The sequence below is a fragment of the Mastigoproctus giganteus genome, chromosome 2, assembly GCF_048544385.1.
Source record: "Mastigoproctus giganteus isolate SK-2022 chromosome 2, ASM4854438v1, whole genome shotgun sequence".
Classification (NCBI taxonomy): Eukaryota; Metazoa; Arthropoda; class Arachnida; order Uropygi; family Thelyphonidae; genus Mastigoproctus; species Mastigoproctus giganteus.
The window spans coordinates 66,513,415-66,538,014 of record NC_143576.1 but is presented as its reverse complement, the minus strand read 5'-3'; the positions used below and the strand labels follow the sequence as shown (position 1 = coordinate 66,538,014).

The 24,600-nt window shown below is 38.4% G+C and overlaps 1 protein-coding gene across 3 annotated transcripts in view; it reads right to left on the bottom strand.

Moving 5' to 3' along the window:
• The window catches only part of Phm (Peptidylglycine-alpha-hydroxylating monooxygenase), a 271,952-nt gene extending 255,197 nt beyond the window's left edge, over positions 1-16,755 (bottom strand). The window contains exon 1 of one of the 3 annotated variants that reach the window (XM_090389021.1): positions 16,314-16,755. In XM_090389021.1, the coding sequence (XP_090245147.1) occupies positions 16,314-16,430 (117 nt within the window). In that variant the 5' untranslated portion in view covers positions 16,431-16,755. The remainder of the gene's footprint in view (positions 1-16,313) is intronic. The other 2 variants (XM_090389029.1, XM_090389034.1) reach the window with 2 other exon arrangements.
• Positions 16,756-24,600: the final 7,845 nt, after the last annotated feature.

The following is a 24,600-nucleotide window of genomic DNA, read 5'->3' as shown; positions in this document are numbered from 1 at the left end:
CATATAGTTAATTACCTAAACCCATAACAAATTATGCCTTGTGCATTTCATCTTCTGATACAATGTCAGGAAATTCATCAGGGGACTACTCTTGACCATGCATCAGGCACTGTGTTACTAAACTTGCCTGTAGTATTAGAAAAAGGGGGGAAGCAAATATGCGGCCTTTATCGTAATACTAGTAGACAAGGTAGTCCTTATGCAGTGTAAAAATAAAGTTAAAAATGTAAATTAAAATAAATACAGATTTACAAAAGTGTAATGTGAAATGTGATACAAATGTGAAGTGCGGAAGGGATGAAAGGTAATTAAATTAATGTGGTTGAAAATTAAAATTCAAATGTACAGCAGAGAAATTTGAACAAAAAAGTGTGCTTTATAAACTTGCTTTCTTGCACATTTGCCACTAATAATAATATTATACTACTTATTTCTCTCAATATTGTTTATAACTCAGTATGACTTCCTGATCTACAGGTTGTATGAGGTATATGGTACTGGTAGGTAAGGAAAAGCACTTTACAATGCCATCATTGCTTGATAAAATTTCACTGGAAGAATGAACAATTAAGAAAAAACAGTCCATGCAAGCTCTTAATCAGAATACATATGCTCACACCCAAACAAGCCACATCTTATAAAATTCAAAGTGATTTAAAAGATTATGTGCATTATTTAAGTCTATCTAATGCACAGGCACAGCTTGTTGGTCTAGGTTAAAAGAAATGGAATTTACTGAAAAAAGGGATACAGATACAGCAACAACAAAAAGAACTTGCTTCTCATTTTGCTATGGAATACACTTTACTAATTTGTTGTTAGACTGCTTAATGCCAACAAAGGAGAACAAAAACCACACAAATGGAAGCAAAATTAAGTCTAAACATTGTGTTACACCGCAACAGAAATATAAATACAATACATCTATAACAATCAGTTATGCTGGCCACATAAAAGAATTCTATGATGATATGAATCTCCTATAAAGAAAAGTATTGAACAATAAGTGACGCATCTACAGAGATTAAGTTATTATGTGTACAATTTAGATATACTAGTAAAATAATAAGAGGAGTTTACCTCAATATACTATCTAATTTAGATATACAAACCAGTATTGGTTTTGGTGTGAATGGAACAGTCAAGCAAAAACTATTAATCATAAAAGTGTGCCCCCCCACCACTGCACAAACCTTTGTACTACATGGAAAGAAAAAATATCATCTATGAGCCACTAGTTGATCAAACAAACATTTTTAAACCACCACTAATAAAGAATTTTGTAAAAGAAATGACATGAATAGAGCTAATTTCAATATTTAAAGCCAATTTTAAAGCAGATTACTGAAGCCAAAATCAAACGTGCAGATCTGAAAGTTACAGAAAGAAGAATATGCTGAAAGAGTGTTAAATATTTTGGAACTCAAAGCATAGAAATTCTTCAAGAAAGTTTGGGAACAATTTTAGGCAACAACTGAGCAAATAACTATAAAACCCTGATTAAGAATATGCTACCAAAATCCTGCCTGAAATCCACAAAATCCACACTTCTTTCATTCCCATTAGGCCTTTTTCCACAGACAATCTTAACTATAGCGAGCAAAGGGTGCTATTGTGGTACACATTGGCACTAATGATATTAAGAGTAGCAGAAGACTTATTTAACAAGTACAGGGCAATGTTGGCAAAAATTTTTGAGTTACAACTGAATATGACAGTATCTGCAATTCTGTCCAGCCACAACAGGAGGGAATACATGTTGAGAGCCTTGTCAATCAATTCGGCCCAGGAGAGAATGTGCAAGGCTCAAGTGGTAGAATTTTCTCGGAGTGGTGTGCGTTTGTTAACAACTGAATATGAAGGTATCTGCAATTCTGTCCAGCCACAACAGGAGGGAATACATGTTGAGAGCCTTGTCAATCAATTCGACCCAGGAGAGAATGTGCAAGGCTCAAGTGGTAGAATTTTCTCGGAGTGGTGTGTGTTTGTTAACAGGAGGCCCTGTTTTTACAAGGATGGGATACACTTAAATAGGAGGGGCACAGGAATATTTGCTGATGCTACAAAGGCAGTAACAGATGGATCAGAAAACTGCTAGCATTACAGGATACTCAGACTAATGGATCAACTAAGCAACAGGCAAAAATGATGGCGATTCTTGCACTGCTTCTACTGGAAAGCAAGGAGTCTGGGATTTCAGGCCCCGCCGTGGGTCATCACAGAAAAAGTGAATACGTGGGCTGTGTGAGGGTAACTAGGAGTAAGAATGTGTGCACATATACTTGCATGTACACTAATGCCAAGAGCATTGTAAATAAATCTGATGAATTTGCAGTACTGATTTAGGTCATCAGAAACAGACACTGTTGGGATTTCAGAAACATGGTGTCACTCAGTCTTAAGTGATCCCAAATTTGAATATGGGGAGTACAGGAAGGACAGACAAGACAGGAGTTATGCTGTTAATTAAAAACCATATTAAAACCAAGGCAGTGCATCCAATCAACATGGGTGACCAGTGCAATGTTGAGTCAGGTTGAGGGGGGATATAAGCGCTGGAAAAGAAAATTTGAGATTGGGAGTGTGTTATAAGCCTAATGACATATTAGTAGAGGCAGCAAAGCAGGTAAGCAAGCCTTTAGACATAATTATAAGAGCATCCTTGGATTCAGAGGAGATCCCTATGGACTGGAGATATGCAAATGTATCTCCAATTCCTAAAGGAGGATCAAAAGGTGACATGAGTAATTACAGATCAGCTAACTTAACGTCTGTGTCAGGGAAAATGGAGTCGCTGGTTAAAGGAGTAATGCAGGACCATCTGGACAGTAATATAATTATACTGCAGTCACAGCATGGATTTGTTAAGGGGCAGCCTTGACTAACCAATCTGATAGGTTACTATGATGCACTGACCAAAGGAACTGAATGTAAAAAATAATTTTGATATTATATACTTGGAGTTCAGGAAGGCTTTTCATACTGTTGCACATAAGACTACTGTATAAACAGGAGGAATGTGGCATTAACAACAAGTTACTGCTATGGACTAATGGATCAACTAGTTTTTCAATGGGCACTGCCCTTCGTGGATTAATGTTATCAGTGGAGTTCCTCAGGATTCAATGCTGAGCCCATTGCTGTTTTCAATATTTATTAATGATACTGATGAAGGCATCAAGGCTTAATGTTAAATTTTTGATGATAAAAAGATTGGCAGGATGGTTAACAACAGCAATTGGGGTGAGTTACTGCAACAAGATCTAGTAAAGTTGGGTCAATGGGCTGAGAAATGGCAGTTGAAGTTTAACATCGACAAATGCAAGGTACTGTGGGTTGTTCTTGCTGTTGAATTTGACACATAGGCTGCTAGGGCCATATTGTGTCTTTCTAATGGTGGTACTGCGGGTGGTAACAATCCCAGAGTAACTTATCAACTGTGTGGTATTACACTCAGGGTAGTGGAAAATGAAAAAGACCTGGGGGTAACTGTGCAGTCATATGAAATTCTCTGAGCAATGCAGACATGCTACCAGGGATAAGGAGGTTATTATCCTTTTGCACAAGGCCATGGTTAGGCTGCTCTTGTTGTGTACAAGTCTGGAGGATTCACTTTAGGAAGGATGTAGATCTGCTAGAATGGGTGCAGAGAACAGCAACCAGATTGGTGAAGGGAATAAAAGGGTGTTGTTACTTAAGTAGGCTTCAGTTCTGCAAACTCCAGCTTCTGGAGACTAGGCATCTGCAGAGTGATTTGGTTGAGGTGTTTAAGGGCTTGAATGGATTGAGTAAGTTGAATGTGAATGTTATTCTTCCTCTTGCTGAGATTACACACATGAAGGGGCATAAATGTAAGTTGAGAAAGAATGGTTGCAGGATAGATGTGCAGAAGTTTGTTTGCCCTCAGCTTGTGGGTGGTTGATTGCAGGTCAGGCTTCCATCTGTTGTTGTGGATGGTCTGAATAAATTCAAGGAAGAACTAGAAAAGTTATTGGAGGGTATGGATGAGAGAAGTGTGTCATTTTCTTTTTTTTTTGGTTGATGCTATATAAGCTTGTTTACTTGCATCATTGGCTACTACTTCTACTATACTTCTTTCTTTCCCATTAAGACTTTTTTCCCAGACAATCTTATCTATGTAAATGATGAACAGAGTGAATGTTTTTGCCAAACATTTGCTAACAGCGAGAAATTACAAAAGGAAAGAAAATGCCCAGTAACATCAGAGACTCATGATCATTGAGAAAAGGGGGAAAAAAAAAAAAGAAAAAACAAACAAAAACTGGTATACTTTAACATCATTTATTGTAAACTCAATCAAGTTTCATTAAAAATTTAATTCAAATAAACACAACCTATATTCCTCTCTAAATTTCTGGGTGCTAACCAATTCCTGGCTTAAAATTTGGATTAAGATCATCAAAATCCATCAGTTGAACTACATTTCAGGTGAGGAAAAAAACTAAATTTTTTAACTATTTTCGTATTTAATTATTATAAAGTTAAAAAAAAAATTAAACTACAAATATAAATGTTGATTATAAACTATTTCAAAAAAATGCATAATTACTGATAAGGAACTGTCCTTGCAGCCTGCTTCCTTCCCAAGCAGCCTACAACTTTCAACATTTTATTGGTTTTGGCCTCTAGTCAAAAAAAAAAGGAAAAATTCCTATTCAAAGTACAACCTTTTGTTTTTTTACACAGTCTAATACCATCACCACCTGACTAATTTCTGAAAGGTTCTAATACTGAAATTAGACTCTAAAGACATTTAGGCTCTCTGCTAATGGATCTACCCATGACGACACACAAAGAACTATGAAAACTGACTTAATGGTGCTTGCTGTCTTAATGTACATTAATATATGCAGCTAACTGTGCACATCAAGCCAAGACAGAATCAAAGATTTTAGTTGTGAATGTGAATTTAAGACCTTAAGACAGTTTGTGGAGCAGATACAACACTTATATACCTCAAAACCCAGAGATTATTATTATTACTAGCCATATAGTGCAAGAAAACCTGAGGCTATGCTGCACCAGCTAAAAAAAATTTCCAGGTTAGCCTGAGAAAGAGAGAGACAAAGAGTCAGAAGTAGGAGGGAATCACCAAGAAAGAGAAGAATGATGATATCCAGCTCAGGTGTACCCTGGGTGTACCAAGCCCACAAACCTATCTGAATTCGTATATTAAGGAAAAATTAAAACCACCACTTTGCTTATTGGAGGCTTGAAGTGGTGAAACCCATGTTTAGTCTCTAGAGCAAAGTTTCCGGCATCCCAACCCCCTCCCCCCATACTTCTCCTTCAACCCATGCACGGTACTAAGTACTATAGGTTTTGATACCTTTCACGTTTGGGGTTTTCATAAAAAAAAAAAAGAAAAAAAAAGTGTTTCATGTGTGTGTGTGTGTGATATAAAAAATTTTGAAACAATACAAGTTTGGGATGGGAGAGTTGTAGATGTAACAGCTCTGACTAAAAATATTAATGTAACTAAGAGAACATCATATTAGCATGTAAGGTAATTATTCTCAGTAATGTAAGGTGAAAAATTCTGGTGATTTGAATAGAATATAAAATAATATGAAATTAGGCAAGAATAATAGATATTACCAAAAGGTGGTAATATCTATTATTTTGTAAGTGAAAGGATATCTGATACATGCAATATACATAAGTTAAGGTTTATTTGGTATTGCTAAGACGTATTTATGTGTACTGTCATTTTAACATTAGTTATTAAAATTTTCAGATGTTTGTTATAAAAAAAAATTGTCTGGTCTCTAAGTGCCTTATTCTACTGATTCACACTCAACCCCTGTAACTTGTGATTAGTCAACAGGGCACAATGGAAATACCACACAAGAATAGTTAATTAAATTTAACATCCTATCTGTTCATTATGTCTGGCTCTTTTGGCAGAATTTGGTGTGAACATAATCCCAACTAGTAAATATCAGAATCAATAAAAAAACCTAGTGTCAAGACAACTGGCTGGTAATTTATTGGCTTTAAAACTACATTCTTATGCCCCTCTTGGGGCAATGATCACCCCCCCCCACCATATCCGAAATGGTGCTATATCGACGTTTCACTATACAGTCAGTTCTCATATAACACAGTACACGTGTTCCTAAAAATCTCATTATGGTATTTTGAGGATTAAAAACAACAGGACTTATGGGAAAAATAGAGATAGGAACAGAGCACTCAAAAAATAAAAAAATAAAAATTCAGTCTAGTAAGTAAAACACTAAAAAAAAAAGTTAGAAACCAAATAAAATTGCTAAAACAAGCTTAAACATCTTAAGTTTCTAATAAATAAATAAATAAATATTACAGTAAATAAAGCACCTTACCTTGACAAGATGTGGTTTGCTTGATTGACATCTAAATTCACTGACATTTTTTTTTTATTGTAAAATTTAAAACAGTAAAAAAGATAAGCAATCAATAACGACAAACACAGGACACACAAATTGCACAAGTGAGACAAATTTACAAAGCTTAAAAAATAGGAATGAAGAGAAGATTCTGAAAATTTATATTTTTTATATGATTCAAGGTTTCTTGGAAGGGGAAATGCATTTCACCATAATAACGTAAAAATCCATAGAATTCCAGTTATCAGTATTATCGCAAATACAGCAAGACTGAGTTTACAAAAGGTTTATAATTAGATTGCACTAACAGAAAAGCCCAATAAACCTGAAATTGCAAACTGTTTTTATTGTGCTTATGTTATCATGCCTCACAAAATTTCTGTTCGAACTGAAAAATGTGAGCTTCTGAAAATATAAGTCAGCCTACAATATCACCTGTTATCTTGTGAATATCACCTGTTATCTTGTGAATAGAGCAAATGACAACATTAAATGGGAAATATAGCTCTCACACATTTGACATTTTTTAAGCTTCGTAAACTTGTATGATTGCTGCACATGTCGCTACGTTTAGCATTCACCTGATGTTACTTGCAGACAAAAATCACACATGAGCCAAAGCGAAAATCGCGTTATACCGTCGCCGCCGTAATAATAATGCCTTATCACTACGTCATCAGTGGGCTAATCCATCGTTCTAGGTGGGCCGAGGGGTAAAAATCAAGAACTACAGTAATTCTAGTAGATAGAGCTTAATCCCCTCTGTTGCCTTTGCTCATTACTAGCATTGCTGTTTCAGTGCGGCTGTGTCTTGTGCTATTTCATCTTATAAAAGTGCCTGCATTTGTAAGTGTCTTGTGTTATTTCATCTCATAAAATTGTTTTGAAATTTTTAATAATGCCTGGAAAATGTTGTGTTCCTGAATGCCGTGGGAATTATAAAGGTGGTCCAAAAGTACACGTCTTTGGATTTCCGTTGAAGGATACTGTTTTAACTAAGAAATGGTTGAAAGCTATACGAAGGAAAGACTTCATGCCATCTGAACATTCAAAGGTAAGTTTGCTAAAATACGTTTGTGGTACATTAATAGCAGTTATCTTAAATAGGAGTATTTTAACAATAACGAAATGATAATATATAAGAATATGAAACATATATTCTTGTCAGAATATAGAAGTAAATTTTGTCACAATTTTGGCTTTTGTGGTTTCCTTTATATATTAAATATTCCTTTCATGTATTGGATACACTGAAGAAAAGTGCGTGCATGCTTGTTTAAGAAATCAAAAAATCTCAACATTTGTATGATACATAATATTAATTTTATTTATTGAAACTTTTAGTGCAGATAAATACATGAAATGTAATTATATGCAACCTTCGATAAACTATAGGCCTGTGTACATGGACAGAGGTATCCTTAGTTGTAAAACTAATAACAAATAAAAAGTGAAATTCGGAAGAGATCATAACATTTTATTTATATATTTCAAATTGTTACAGATGTGTGCAAGATTCATTTCGAGCCATCCCAGATAGTTAGACGGACATCTAAATTGATGGGAAAAAAAAGTGAATGGCCTTATATATTTCAAGCATCCAAAATTAATTCATGGAGCTGTTCCATCACATTTTCCAAACTGTCCAAGCTATTTGTCATCAGTGGCATTTACAAGAGACAATCCCGAAAGAAGAAGAAGAGAAGATTAGAAGGAAAAAAACTTTGAAAAGGCCCTGGAAAACAGTTTAAGAGCAAATATGATTATGAAAAAGCTCGAGAATTTCATATGTACCCACAACTAGAAGAGTGCCTGAATTATTTCGAAAAAATAACTATTGTGTTTTTATTCTCTCTCTCTCTCTCTCTTATATATATATATATATATATATATATATAATCATCAAGAATAATACAACAGAGAAGTAAGATTAGATAAGACAGAGTTACAATAATGTAAACATCTACTTAATGTATTTTATACTAGTAATATTTTATATATATATATTTGCATAAAAATTTCCTATCACATCTCAGTTTTAAGATATACATAGATAACTGGATTCAGTACAAAGGTATCATTACTGTTTGAAATACAATTTTGAAACTTATTAACTTTTGGTTGGTTTTGTTTTCCAGACAAGTCAGTATTTTTATTAATTTTATTAAACCATTCAACTGTTCAATATATAGTGTATGATAAACTAAGCTACAAGAATTCACTTTCTGTTCAAATTTACCAATTGCTTTTACTGTTTTTAGGTTAATGCATTGTTAAGAAGGAGAAGACAAAGCACAGAACTTGTGTCAATCACCCAGACAACTTCTGCTACGTTTGTGGACACTTAACCCCAAAAACTCAGAGGAAGGAAATATACAATGTCACAAAAGTTGCATATTCATTGTACTTCGGCTGCAAGATCAGTGACCAAGAAAAAAAATTGGGCTCCACATAACTGTTGTATTACTTGCACAATGAACTTGATGCTGTGGCTATATAGCAAGCTGAGAGCATTACGTTTTGCCATCCCTATGGCGTGGCACAAACGCAAGAATCATTTCGACGACTGCTACATGACAAAAATAAAAAAGGTATTTACAAAAAAGAGCAAGCACTGCATCAAATATCCCATCAGCAATTAGGCTAGTGCCACACAGTAAAGAACTGCCAATACCTGTGCCACCAAAATCTTGGGGTATTGGAAGTAGTGATGAAGGTACAGAAGAAATCATTTTACCAGATGGCACGGAACCATGTACTTCACATGATTTGAACTACGAGCCAGTAAAAGAAAAGGCTCCACACTACATTGAACAAAAAGAATTAAGCAACTTGATCAGAGACTTATACCGTACGTGAAATGAGGAGTTTTCAAGATATTTTGCACTAGAAAACAACATGTGTGTCTGTAAATACATTGTTCAAGATATTTTGCACTAGAAAACAACATGTGTGTCTGTAAATACATTGTTGGTCTTATGCACGACCTGAACATTGATCACAATACCTCTGAATGGCATTTGTTCATTGATGCATCAAAGATAAGTTTGCTTCATACTTTACCATCAATTCCTTCGTACTGTTGGCCTGAAAGAAACTTACGATAGTATGTCCCAGATTCTTGCTGCTATACGTTACAATGACTATGGTTGGAATATTTGTGGTGATCTCAAAGTAATTGGCCTGCTTGTTGAGTTTCAAGGTGGTTTCACTAAATACTGTTGTTTCCTGTGTTTGTGGGATAGTCGTGCAACAGCCAAACACTGTGTCGTACAAAATTGGGATAAGAAAGATGAATATATTCCCAGCAAAAGCAATGTAAAGTATGTTCCATTGGTTGATCCACAAAAGGTTTTTCTTCCCCCTTTACACATCAAGCTTGGACTGATTAAGAATTTCACTAAGGCACTGGATAAAGAAAGCAGAGGATTCGCATATTTACTGAAAATGTTTATAAATTTATCTCATGCAAAGCTGAAAAAAGGAATTTTCATAGGTCCTCAAATAAGAAAGCTCCTAAAAGATGAAGAATTTCAAAGAAACCTGAATGATATTGAACTGGCTGCATGGAGATCTTTCAAGGCAGTGGTACACGGATTCCTCGAAAAGAGAAAAGCAACTGGTGACAAACGCCGAAATGTTAGCATTAGCATTAGTAGAGGCATTTGATGCAAGAAAGCAAGCTTATGCAGCATCAGCCAAAAAAAAAAAAAAAAAACCCACTTCCACTTCACCACTCTGTTCGTTCAAAATACCTGTCCAGCTGAGCCTTAAACTTATTTAGGCTATCAACCTCCACTACAAGGGATGGAAGTCTGTTCCACCAACCAACCACCCGCTGGCTAAAGGCAAATTTCCGCACGTCTATCCTACATCTGTCTTTCCTCAATTTGAATTTATTCCCTCTCAGGTGATTATTCTGAGCTAGAGGAAGAATCCAATCAGCATTGAGCATGCTCAAACCATTCAAGACTTTATACACCTCTATCAGATCACCTCGCTGGTGCCTAGTCTCCAGACACTGTAATTTGCAAAACTTAAGCCTTTCTTCGTAAGAGCACCCCTTTGTTCCATTCACTAATCTTGTTGCCCTTCTCTGTACTCGTTCCAGCAGCTCTACATCCTTCTTGAAATGAGGCCTCCAGACCTGTATACAGTACTCTAGGTGCGGCCTGACCACTGCCTTATACAAGGGAATAATCACCTCCTTATCCCTGCTGGAAAAATTCCTGTATATCATTGACAATACTCCATGAGCTACTCTTGCAGCCCGTCTGCACTGCTCAGAGAACTTCATATCTGCCTGCACAACCACCCCCAAGTCCCTTTCATTCTCTACCACTGTCAGTGTAGTACCACAGAGTTGATACGTTGCTCTGGGGTTGCTGTTTCCCCATGTGTAGTACTTTTCATTTGTCAATGTTAAACTTCATTTGCCACCTCTCAGCCCATCTGCTCAACCTTTCCAGATCCTGTTGCAGCAGCATAGTGTCAGTAGTGTCCTTGACACCCCTGCCAACCTTTGTATCGTCTGCAAACTTCGACATTAAGCTTGATATACCATCATCAATATCATTTATAAATACAGAAAACAATAATGGACCCAACGCTGAGCCCTGAGGGACTCCACTAATAACATTAATCCACGATGAGCAGTGTCCACTGATTACCACTCTCTGTCTTCTCCCCCTCAACCACCCCTTTATCCATTGCAGCAATTTGCCTCCAATGTCACACTGCTCCAATTTGTGTAGCAGTCTTCCATGTGCAACAGTATCAAAAGCCTTTCTAAGATCCAATTATATAATATCAAAGCTATTCCCTGCATCCAGTTCTTTTGTGACTGCATCATAATATCCAATCAAATTGGTCAGGCAAGACTTCCCCTTAACAAAACCATGCTGTGTCCGAGCTATAACTGAAGTCTTGCCTAAATGATCCTGCTGTGCTTCTTTAACCAGTGCCTCCATTAATTTTCCTGGAACAGAAGTTAAGCTCACAGGTCTATAATTACTTGTGTCAGCCTTTGATCCTCCTTTGTGAATTGGGGTCACATTTGCACATTTCCAGTCTATGGGTACCTCCCCTGAGTCCAAGGAAGCTCTCATAATTATGGCTAAGGGATTGCTTACTTCCTTTGCTGCCTCCTTTAATATAACTGGATAGATCCAGTTATATTAAACTGGATCTATCAAACTGCTAGCTTGGGGGGAGACAAAGACCAATAGATTGAGCCACTGGCAGAGGTGAAAGAGATTCTTGCACTGCTTCTATTAGAATGAGCAGAAGTCTGAAAAACAAGATGCATGGTATTTCAGAGACTGCTGGGAGCCATTGCGGTACAAGTAAACACATGGGTTGTGTTAGGGTAGCTAAAAATAGAAACAGGTGCAGGTATACTTGCGTGTACACCAATGCTAGGAGTTTAGTAAATAAATTTGATAATTTGAGGTATTGCTCAAAACATCAAAGGCAGATATTGTTGGGATATCAGAGACGTGGTGTCACACAGATATAAGGAATGCAGAACTGGAATTTGGGGAGTACAACGTCTACAGAAAGGATAGACAGGATAGGAAGGGAGGAGGGGTTATGCTATTAGTAAAAAACACATAAAATCCAAGGAAGTGAAGCCAGTCGACATCGATGGACAGGGCAGTGTCGAGTCAGTTTGGTGTGACATAAGCATAGGTAAATCAAAATTGAGAGTAGGAGTGTGCTATAGGCCTAATGACTCTGATGAGTATAATAAGATACTGTACAGGGAAATAGAATGGGCCAGTAAATCAGAGAATCTTATAATGGGGGATTTTAATTTCCCAGATATTGACTGGAATTTGTGGGTTGGTCACTCACACACTAGCAAGGCTTTTGTGGATTTATTGGACGATTGTTTTCTACACGAGCATGTTCGGGAGGCAACTAGAGGGAGTAAGCTACATAATCAGATCAAGAGTAATACTCTTGATCTGATTATCAGTAGTGATTCTTCATGCATTAGGAATCTGCAGATAAAGGAACCACTGGGTGGCAGTGATCACAGTGTGCTGAAGTGGGATTTACTCAAGGAGGTAACTACCATCAGAGGTAAAGGGAAGGGTTTTTGCTTTCGCAAAGGCGACTATGATGGTCTGAGACAGTATTTAAATTCTATACAGTGGGACCAACTGATGATGTTACCAACAGCAAATTCAAAATGGGAAGCATTCAAGGAACTAATCTTGGAAGCTACCAGGCTTTACATACCAACAAAGAAATATTGTTCAAGGTTCAGGCCTAAATGGTTGTCAGATGAACTAATGAGACATATGGCAGAGAAGAAAAATGCATGGGATACATACAAATTAACACGTGACACAGAAGCCTATGATAGATACAAGTTGATCTGTAACCAAGTTACAAAGGAGGTTAGGCAGGCGAAGGCAGATTACGAGAAATCTTTGGAAAGGGATGCAAAGAAAAACAGCAAAGAGTTCTTTACTTATGTAAACTTTAGAAGGAAGGGGGAATCAGATTGGTCCACTTGATATTGATGGGTCAACTGTTGATGATCCTGCTCAGGTAGCTAACAAACTAAATGAATATTTTGCATCGACATTCACACATGAGGAGTTATTCAGCAAGGGGAATGCCAGAGGTGTATTCAACTCTAGCAGTAAGCTACAGAATCTTGATATAACTGGGAGTAAAGTGGAGGAGAAACTGTTGAAGATAAACACAAGAAAGGCACCCGGGGCAGATGGGATCTATCCAGTTATATTAAACGAGGCAGCAAAGGAAGTAAGCAAACCCTTAGCCATAATTATGAGAGCTTCCTTGGACTCAGGGGAGGTACCCATAGACTGGAAATGTGCAAATGTGACCCCAATTCACAAAAGAGGATCAAAGGCTGACACAAGTAATTATAGACCTGTGAGCTTAACTTCTGTTCCAGGAAAATTAATGGAGGCACTGGTTAAAGAAGCACTGCAGGATCATTTAGACAAGACTTCAGTTATAGCTCAGACACAGCATGGTTTTGTTAAGGGTAAGTCTTGCCTGACCAACTTGATTGGATACTATGATGCAGTCACAAAAGAACTGGATGCAGGGAATAACTTTGATATTATATACTTGGATCTTAGAAAGGCTTTTGATACTGTTGCACATGGAAGACTGCTACACAAATTGGAGCAGTGTGACAATGGAGGCATATTGCTGCTATGGATAAAGGGGTGGTGAGGGGGAGAAGACAGAGAGTGGTAATCAATGGACACTGCTCATCGTGGACTAATGTTATTAGTGGAGTCCCTCAGGGCTCAGTGTTGGGTCCATTATTGTTTTCTGTATTTATAAATGATATTGATGATGGCATATCAAGCTTAATGTCCAAGTTTGCAGATGATACAAAGGTTGGCAGGGTTGTCAAGGACACTACTGACACTATGCTGCTGCAACACGATCTGGAAAGGTTGAGCAGATGGGCTGAGAGGTGGCAAATGAAGTTTAACATTGACAAATGTAAAGTACTACACATGGGAAACAGCAACCCCAGAGCAACGTATCAACTCTGTGGTACTACACTGACAGTGGTAGAGAATGAAAGGGACTTGGGGGTGGTTGTGCAGGCAGATATGAAGTTCTCTGAGCAGTGCAGACGGGCTGCAAGAGTATCTCATGGAGTATTGTCAATGATATACAGGAATTTTTCCAGCAGGGATAAGGAGGTGATTATTCCATTGTATCAGGCAATGGTCAGGCCACACCTAGAGTACTGTATACAGGTCTGGAGGCCTCATTTCAAGAAGGATGTAGAGCTGCTGGAACGAGTACAGAGAAGGGCAACAAGATTAGGGAATGGAACAAAGGGGTGCTCTTACGAAGAAAGGCTTAAGTTTTGCAAATTACAGTGTCTGGAGACTAGGCACCAGCGAGGTGATCTGATAGAGGTGTATAAAGCCTTGAATGGTTTAAGCATGCTCAATGCTGATGGGATTCTTCCTCTAGCTCAGAAAAATCACCTGAGAGGGCATAAATTCAAATTGAGGAAAGACAGATGTAGGATAGACGTGCGGAAATTTGCCTTTAGCCAGCGGGTGGTTGGTTGGTGGAACAGACTTCCATCCCTTGTGGTGGAGGTTGATAGCCTAAATAAGTTTAAGGCTCAGCTGGACAGGTATTTTGAACGAACAGAGGGGTGAAGTGGAAGTGGGTTTTTTTTTTTTTTTTGGCTGATGGTGCATAAGCTTGCTTTCTTGCATCATATGCCTCTACTAATGCTAATGCTAATGCTAAAAATATCATGCATCTTGTTTTTCAGGCTTCTGCTCATTCTAATAGAAGCAGTGCAAGAATCTCTTTCACCTCTGCCAGTGGCTACTGTCAATCTATTGGTCTTTGTCTCCCCCCCAAGCTAGCAGTTTTCCGACCCACCTAACACTGCCTCGATAGCATCAGCAAATATTCTTGCACCCTTTCTATTTAAGTGTATCCCATCCCTGTAGAAGCAATCTCTGCTGTTAAAAAGTACAGTCCAGGCTGAAAAAAATTCTACCCCTTGAGCCTTGCACAATCTTTCCAGGGCCGAATTGATCGACAAGGTTCTCATCATATACTCCCTCCTATTGTGTCTGGGCAGAATTGCAGACACTTTCAAATTTCAAATTCAGCACCCCATGTTACAAAACATGGGGTGCTGAATGTCATTGAAAATGCATTTCCTTCATTCCCATCTGGATTTCTTTCCTGAAAACTTAGGAGATGTCAGTGATGAACAACGAGATGGCTTCCACCAGGACCTATCTGCAATGGAAAATCAATACCAAGGTCACTGGGACTCTGCCATGATGGGACATTACTGTTGGTTCCTTAAACGGGAAAGCAATCTTGAGTATAAAAGGAAATCATTGGGTGGTAAACATGTCTAAGTAATATATTGTGTGTAATAATTACAACCATGTATGCTGATATTGTATAAAAACAAGGAATTTAAAAAATGCATAAATTTTTCGATGTAGATGTGACAGAAGTAAAAGACTGATATTTTCATGATCTGGACATTAATTTTGTTCAAAATAACCAACTTTTGTTCCAGAGGTATGAAGAAAAAAAAAATTGTAGGGTAGTGTTATTGTAAAAACAAAAATGATGCATTAAAAGCAACACAAACTTCAAACATTCAAAATGAGCTAAATTTAAAATTAAAATAATTTCTATTCAAATATAGTAATCAAATTATTAGATTTAAAGAATAAATGTATACATTAGTTTGATTATAAATTACATGTAAAACATTCAAAATGTAATAAAACAGTTAACTATAAAATGTGTTGTCTTCATTTTTTCAGAATGTTATGATTAATAAAAATTATCACACTTAAGTATCAAAACTGATATTTTTTATTTATTCATTTATTTTTTCATATTGTCTCTTGCACCATATATTGTCTTTCCATGAAAGTTAATGACAGTTACTGTTACATGTTGGACTTCACGGTGTGGTGCGACCAGGCCTGTAACAGTAACTTTCGGTTTAAGTAAGCATATGGAAAAATTGGCATTTATAGCATGTTAGGTAACGATGGCGTGAGGGTGAAGACCACTAGCAAGGAATTATGGTATAAGACACAGGACGTAACATCCTGCTGAGTGTTACGTTATTTCCTCTCTCCACACGAAAAACCTGACGATTTTTTCCCCATATGCTTATACCAACCAGCGTTCCAATTGCAAACATTTTTACCTCCACAACCATGTGTTCAATAATAAAAACAACAATAAAAATTAAGCTTCATTATGAGTACCGTGCTTTTAAAATGCATTACAATTATCAACTGCTACGCAGTAATTCAATTATCAACTGCTACGCAGTAATTACCTGAAGAAAAAGTAGTAATAGTTATGGCAAATGATGCAGGGAAGTATCATAAAGTAAAGAGTACTTACCTCTGTAGGTCTTACATTCGGCATTAGGAGAGGAATAATCTTCTGACAAAATCCTCCATTTATTATCCCAAACAGAAAAATAATCCTGAAAGGAGAGGGGAATCGCTGAACATCCATATTTCCAGTGAATAGCAAACACTTTGCTTAAAGAGCAAACCCACGTACTTGCTGTCAGGGGATTATATCGATCACTTCTGTTGTTGCGCAAATCAGTCGCCTGGCAACAGGATACTACCGCAATAAAAGCGGTGAGCTGACGCATAAAACAGGCTGCACCATAACGAGCAGTGTTTCTGTTCACCACGCGAAACGCGTGTTTTGAAATTTCTCCTACAAACGTCCAGGCCCTTCCAAGATGGCCCTAAGACAGTTAAAAGTTGATTGACTATGTATTTCTGAAACGCAGAAAGCGTCACTTCCGCCTTGAAAACAACGTACAATTATCCTATTGCTTCATCTGCTTGAAGCGATGCGTGGTGGATGCACACAATCTGTTTACTAGTACTGTACACAAGTTGTATAAATTTTGACAGAAACACATTGCATTACATTTAAGAATCAAGAATTTCTGTATTATTTCAAAGTTCCATATGACACTATCAACGAACCTTGATAACTAAGGAAATATTTTCGTCGATAGCGTACTCTGAAAAACAAGTTTGTACGACGTGCGTTACATATCCAGGCGCATTAGCGATGATGTAATGATTCTTAACAAAAAAAGAGGGGGGAAAAAAACGATTTTTATGCAGAACAATGAAATTGTGTGCATGTTCATGGTAATAAACAATATCCACTGCTTCAACTACAGTATACAAATAGCTCATATGACGTGTATGAAAAAATAATAATTCCAGATTCTACTGGTTATTTTAATAAAATTGAGCTCTACAAATCACGCTAAAAGAAGGAAATATAACATTTCATGAAAATTCAACCAAAAGAAACCACTTTTGTTCGTCCATTCACATATGCGGATAGATGAACAAAGAAATGATAACTAGGATTTCTATTTGTCCCAGTTTAATCAAATTAATATTAATATTTTATGCAAGACAGCAAGCTCAGCATCAGCAAAAAAACAACAAAAAAAAAAAAAACCTTCCCTATCCATTTCTCTGATAGTTTGTGCAGTTCTTCATTGAATTGTTGTTTTTTTCATCCGTTCAGTCGCAGCCGACTTTCGGAGACTTTATGGGCAGGCTGCCTCCATGCTATCCGGACTTCCAAGTCCTTCATGCACATGCCATTGTCGCTCATGATGGTGTAGAGCCAGCATGTTCTTTGCCGACATCTTCTACTTGTTCCACTGACGCATTATCGATTTTTCCAATGAATTGAATCGCATTACGTGACCGAAATAGGGCAATCTTAGCTTGGTGATCTTGCCTCGCAATGATATTTCTGGCTTTCCGCGATCCAAAACCTCTCTGTTCGTAACTTTCGCTGTCCATGTTATGCGAAGCAGCTTTCTCCAGTTACAAGAACTCAAAAACGTCAATTTTTCTTCTGTCTGCTTTTTTCATTGTCCAGCTTTCACACCCGTAAGTTGTTATGGGAAACACTATAGCATTAACCATTCAGATCTTCATGGTAAGGCTGACGACTTTGTCTTTCCAGATCATTTCCATGCTCATCATTGCTCTGCGTCGAAGTAAAATCCTTTTAATTTCAGGGGCAGATTCTCCGCCTCGGTCGATCTTAGATCCAAGAAAAATGAATCATGAACAGATTCGACCCCTTCATTGTTAAATTTAACTTCTCCAGTCCTGGCTGTTGTCATAATTTTTTTTTTCTTGATGTTAAGTTGTGGTCTCACTTTTTCGCCCTCATCTCTAACCATTAAAATCAATTGTGTTGGATCTTCCTCATTTTCTGCAAGCAGAGTTGTGCATATCTTAAATTATTGATGTTTCTGCCGCCAATTTTCGCTCCAATTTCTGACTCATCCAAGTACAATTTCCTTATAACTGAGGAAGCACACACCGGTTTCAAACCAGTCTGCATCTCCAAATATTCTGACATTTCTTTTGGTTGGTGTACAATGATCTTATAAGCGTGCCGGTAACCCCCAATTCTATCAAAGAATTCCACAATTTTTCGTGTTCAACACAATCAAATACTTTGGTGTGACCGATGAAACACGTATATACAAAGGGTACTAGGAAAGTTTTGCAATATGACGCAAGAATGAATCACAGGAAGCTGCTTGTTGCTGCATGTTGAGACATGTTCATACGTGCATAGTAGCCACCGCGCCAAGTCGATGGGCTCAGTTATTCATTAGTAGTGAGAGTGTAAAGTGCTTGCGATGGCATCGTGGTCACGAAATGAGATAAGGACAGTTTTGTGGTATAATTTCGTGCGTGGTTTAACCATAGACCAGTGCTTAGAAGAAATGACTCTTGCACTAGATGATGATTGTCCACATCGTACAACGATATTCAGGTGGTATAGAGAATTCCAAAGGGGAAATTTCACTCTGGAGGATTCTGAGAGGCCGGGAAGGCCACGAACGTCAGTTACGGAGGAAAACGTTACTGCTGTGAGGAAAATGCTTGACGAAACAGGCGAGTGACCTACCAACAGATAGAGGATACTTTGGGCCTAAATGCACCAGCAATTCGTTCGATTCTGCAAGATCATTTGCACGTGAAGAAACTTTGTTCTCTCTGGGTGCCGCATCAACTGACTGAAGAGCAGATGACACGACGTGTGACTTGGTGCCGGGAGATGTTAAAAAAGTTTGATAAGGGACGATCTCGGTATGTGAACAACATCGTGACAGGTGACGAGACTTGACTGTACTATTACGATCTGCCGACCAAGGCTCAAAACAAAGTTTGGGTCTTTGATGATGACGACACACCCGTAATTGTCAGAAAATCCCGATCTGTAAAGAAGAAAATGATAGCTGTATTTTTTAAATTGAGTGGAATTGTGGAACGTGTCGTTTTGGACACGCAGAAGACAGTCACAGCTAAGTGGTATACTGAACAATGCCTGCCTAAAGTCATTGGATCTATGAAGAACCTGCGGCCAAAGTCAAGAATGGACACCTGGTACCTCCATCACGATAATGCTGCAGCTCACCGCGCCAAAGCCTGCACCGAATATTTGACCACTACAGGACTGAAACTTCTCGAGCACACTCCCTACAGTCCAGACCTTGCTCCCTGCGACTTTGCACTGTTCCCGCATGTGAAAATGAAGCTAAAAGGGAGGCGGTTTTCCAGTGATGAGGACCTTCTACGGGCTTGGGACAACGAGTGTGCTTTACTCCCTAGTGAAACTTGGCAGAACTGGTTTAAAGATTGGTTTCGGAGGATGGAGAGGTGTATTGAATGTAAAGGAAATTACTTTGAAAAAATTAAATAAACAAAGCTGTATTGCAAAACTTTCCTAGTACCCTTTGTATCTTTCTGAAATTTGGCTTTCTCCATGATCCAACGGATGTTTGTGATGTGATAATGAGTGCCTCTTCCTTTGCAGAAACCAGCTTGAGCATCAGGCAGCTCTGTTTCTGATTCTATACAATCGTGGTTGAATGATTTTCAATAGAATCTTGCTTGCGTGTGATATCAAGGCTATTGTACGGCAGTCTGAGTAATTTCAGGCTTTTCCAGATCTCTCAGCACGAAGCTGTGATTGGCAAAAGTGTTAACATTTCTGTTGGTATTCCATCAATCCCAGGGGCTTTTCTCCTTCGTAGCTGTTCCATACTACCTCTTGCTTTAAATATCCGGTTCTAGTTCATCCTGTCCTTTCGCTTCGATCTGTTGATGTTTGTTTCTATTTGTATACAGTTCTTCCGTGTACTCCTGCCATCTTTTCTTAATTCCTTTTGGTCATTCAGTTCATTTCCATCTTTGCCTTTTATTAAACCCTTGCAAGCAGTGAAAAGTGTATCGTGTACGCATCTCCTTTCGCTTCGATCTGTTGATGTTTGTTTCTATTTGTATACAGTTCTTCCGTGTACTCCTGCCATATTTTCTTAATTCCTTTTGGTCATTCAGTTCATTTCCATCTTTGCCTTTTATTAAACCCTTGCAAGCAGTGAAAAGTGTATCGTGTACGCATCTTCTTTATTCGTGCGAAGAGGTCTCTCGTGTGCCCTTTTTTGTTACTATCTTCCATATCTTTACAACATTCTCTCCAGTATTTTTCCTTGTCTTTTCTGGCTGCCCTTGGAATTCTGCATTAAGCCTACTTGTCTCATCTCTATCTCCAGCAGCTTTCCCTTTCCTTCTATTTTCAGCAATTTTGATGGTTTCTTCTGACAGCCACTTACTCGATTTTGCGCGTTTTTTGTAGGATGTATGCTGTGCTGTTTTAGTCACGATGTTTCTTATTTTCCCCAAAGTACGTCTGGTTGCCTTTCCATGTAATTAAACGAGTCCAATCTGTTTTTTATCTCGACCATGTACAATGGTGAAATTTTATCTATATCATATTTCCGTGGTGCAGTCTTCGTTTGCAGGCCGGTGGAGGCGGTTGTATGGTGTGGACATGTTTCACTGGCAGGAACTTGGATCCCTGGTGCATGTGGAACAATGTATCAGTGGTCTCCGCTATCGTCAACTGCTTGCTGACTGTTACACTTTTTCCCGAATGGCGATGGTGTCTTCCAAAATGACAATGCGCTGAGCCATCGGGCAATTGTTGTGCAAGAATGGGCTGAGGAACACAGTTCTGACTTCCAGCATAACGATTGGCCTCCGAACGTCCACCGATATCAATCCCATAGATCACTTGTGGGACACTATGGAAAGGAAACATCAAGCGTCTGGATACACCAATCACCTCCATACCTGTATTGCTGGCAAGCAAACACACAGCTTGGTTGACCATACCTCCCGAACGCTTCCGACATCCTGTTGAATCAATGCCATGTCAGATAGCTGCTGTACTGAGGGCAAAACCTACGAAGTATTAAGTAGGTGGTCATAATTCAGTGATCACTATATATATATATATACATAATTATGTCCTGCCCACTTTCGGCGGCCCTAGCACATGGTGTCCAGGAGCTTCTGGTAAAAATCATCAGTGAAACGTTGGTCCATATGTAACAAGGGTTTTGGTCCTTGCCAGAAAAACATACTCTATATTAAGAAACCACTGCCACTTGCCTGGATAGTGTGCACCATGATGGGTCTACGGACTTGTGTCGCTTGCTCCACACAATGTGTGAGTTGGCATGTTGCACCATGGTATGAATGCTGGTCGGATGAATACAAGGTATTTGGATTCATCCGACCAGCACACTCGTTTCCAGTCCTCGAGTATCCAACCAGCCAGCGTGTTTTAACACCACAGCATTCGCGGTCGGCAATGATCAGAAGTGAGGAGAGGGTGTCTCTTGTGTCGTTTACTGTGGAACCTCATACATCTGGTACACCGTACATTTGAGTGTGCGACGCATCATCAGCTGGGACATTGTTCTTACATTCCCAATTATGGCACAGTGACTTGCCATTCGGCCCGTACAACTAGCTGCACCCTTTCGCTTACCACGAACATCCACCTTGCTTAATCCTTTACAGTTCTGTCGGCGGGAGAAGGTTTGACCAGTTCGACACCATTCTTTGTACAACTTAATCACAGTGGGTAGAGAGCAACCGACAAGATATGCCGCTCCGATATGTAAGCACAACTTCCCACAATCAAGCTCTTTTGAAAGCCCATGATAGTCTTACTACGTCCCATTATTGCTACTTTATCACCTTAACTTGCAAGACCATATGTAAATTATCTCTAGCATACGAAGCTGCTCGGCTTTTTATACTACGACCTAAGCAGCATAGTCCATTAATGGGTGCGATGGTTATAATTCACTGATCACTTAGCGTAAGTAAAGAAGTCATTGCTGCTTTTATTGGCATTCTTTGCCGGAGACACACCTCGTAATTTGCCTTTGCTTGCTAACCTCCTTTGCGACTTGATTACTGACTAATTTATATCTACCATAGTGTCACCTGACAATTTATATGCATCCCATGCAGTTTTCGTCTCTATCACAAATCTCATCAGTTCATCTGATATCCATTTAGCCAAGTAGCTTCTACGATGGGCCGCCGTAGCCTAGTGGTCAGGCGTGCGGGTGTATAAGTACACGTGTCTTGAATGACCGGGGTTCAAGCCCGTGATTGCTGAATATGGTGCTGTTTCTTGTATTCTGTCTATCTTGTGAACTCCTCTGACCGTTTGGTCGTCCCGGAGTATAAACAGAAAATTTATTACTTCCCTGAATTCTTCCCATCTAAAATTTTCTGTTGGTAACATCTTCAGATGGTCCCACTATATAGAATTTAAAAAATTGTCTGCGCTCTCTGTAGTCATCAATACGAAAGCAAAAGCCCTTCCATTTAAATTGGAGTAGTTATGTCTTTAAGTAAATCACACACCAGCACACTATGATCGCTGCCAGCCAGAGCAAGGCCTTTTACCTGCAGGTTCTTAATCAATAAAGAATCGCTGCTGTTAATCAGATTAACAGTATTGTTTCCTCTTGCTTTTTTCTAAGATGTACTGCTGAAGAAAACAGTCATTCAATAAATCCACAAAAGTCCTGAAAGTGTTTTGGTGACCAACACACAAGTTCCAGTCAATATCTGGAAAGTTAAAGAGCCCCCCCCAAAATAAAACATTCTGATTTACAAGCCCACTCTCTTTCTCTGTATAGTTGTTTGGTATACTCATCACAGTCATTAGGCCTATAACATACTCCTACTCTCATCCCCCCCCCAGTGCTTATGTCACACCAAACTGACTCCACATCGCACTGACCACCCATGTCAACTGGATGCACTGCCTTTGATTTTATATGCTTCTTAACTAAGAGCATAACCTGACCCCACACTATCCTCTCCAATCTGTCCTTTTTGTTCACATTGTACTCCCATATTCAAATTCTGCATCCCTTATGTCTGAGTGACGTCATATCACTAATATTCCCACAATGTCTGCATTTGATAACTTAATCGGTACTTCAATTTATTCAAATTTATTTACAATGCTACTGACATTAGTGTACAAGCAAGTACACTGTCAGAAGTTCGCCAGTGCACCTATTCCTACTCTTAGTTACATAATACAGTCCATGTATTTTCTTGTTTCATGACTACCCACAGCAAGGCTTGAAATCCCTGACCCCTTGCTTTCCAGGCTGCTGCTTGTTCCAATAGAAGCAGTGCAAGAATAACTTTCACTTCTGCCTGAAGTTCTATTGTTCTGTGTATCCCCCACCCCCAAGCTTTTAGTTTTCGACCTTGCCTCGAATAGCATCAGCGACTGTTCTTGTACCCCTTCTATTTAAGTGTGTCCCATCCCTGTAAAAACAATCTCTTCTATTAACAAGCATACCACGCCTAATAAAATTTTACCCCACGGGCCTTGCATAGTGTCTCCAGAACCGAACTGATTGACAAGGCTCTGAACATGTACTCCTACCTCTTATGGTTGGGCAGGATTGCAGACGCATTCAAATGCAATCCTAACCCGTGACATTTTCCCAACATTGCCTTGCACTTGTCGAGCTGGGTCGAAAAATCTTTATAAAAACGCCAAATATAAAATTTCATGAAAATTCATTGAGTCCGAGTTATTACTTGCGTACGGACGAACAAAGAAATAATAACTGTCAGATTTGTTTTGGTCCGCGTTTAATTAAATTTGAGTTGGCTCTAGAAATCTTTTTAAAAGATCCAAATATAAAATATCGCGAAAATCTACTGGGAGGTGTGTTAAATCATGCTGACGGACGGACAAAGAAATAATAATTGTCGAGTTTCTATTGGTTCTACTTTAATAAAATTTGACGCGATTTTACATATCTTTCTTGTAAGCCAAAATATAAAGTTTCATGAAAATCCGTCGAATGAGAGACGAGTTGTTACATAAGGTTGGATGGATGGATGGACGAACATGTTAAAAGACAATAGACTCATTATGCTGATGTGCTAACGTGTCTAAAAACTATCGTACAATGCTACATATTGTGACCTCTTATTATATCCTTTGTTTATTAAGAAAACAGAACATGAAAGGGTAACCAAAATGGAAAAAATTTAAATTCCTCTATAGGCCTTGACAGGTGGAAACACTATACACCAGATCAGTGATTTTTCAACCTTTTTTAAATAACGGCACGCCTAAGTAATTTATTTCATTTTGCGGCACCTTTTTCTGTCTGTTAGATCCGATTCTCTGTGTGTGTGTGTGTGTGTGTGTGTGTATTAAAAATATATGTTATATGATAGTTATTACAATAATATAATTATAAAAA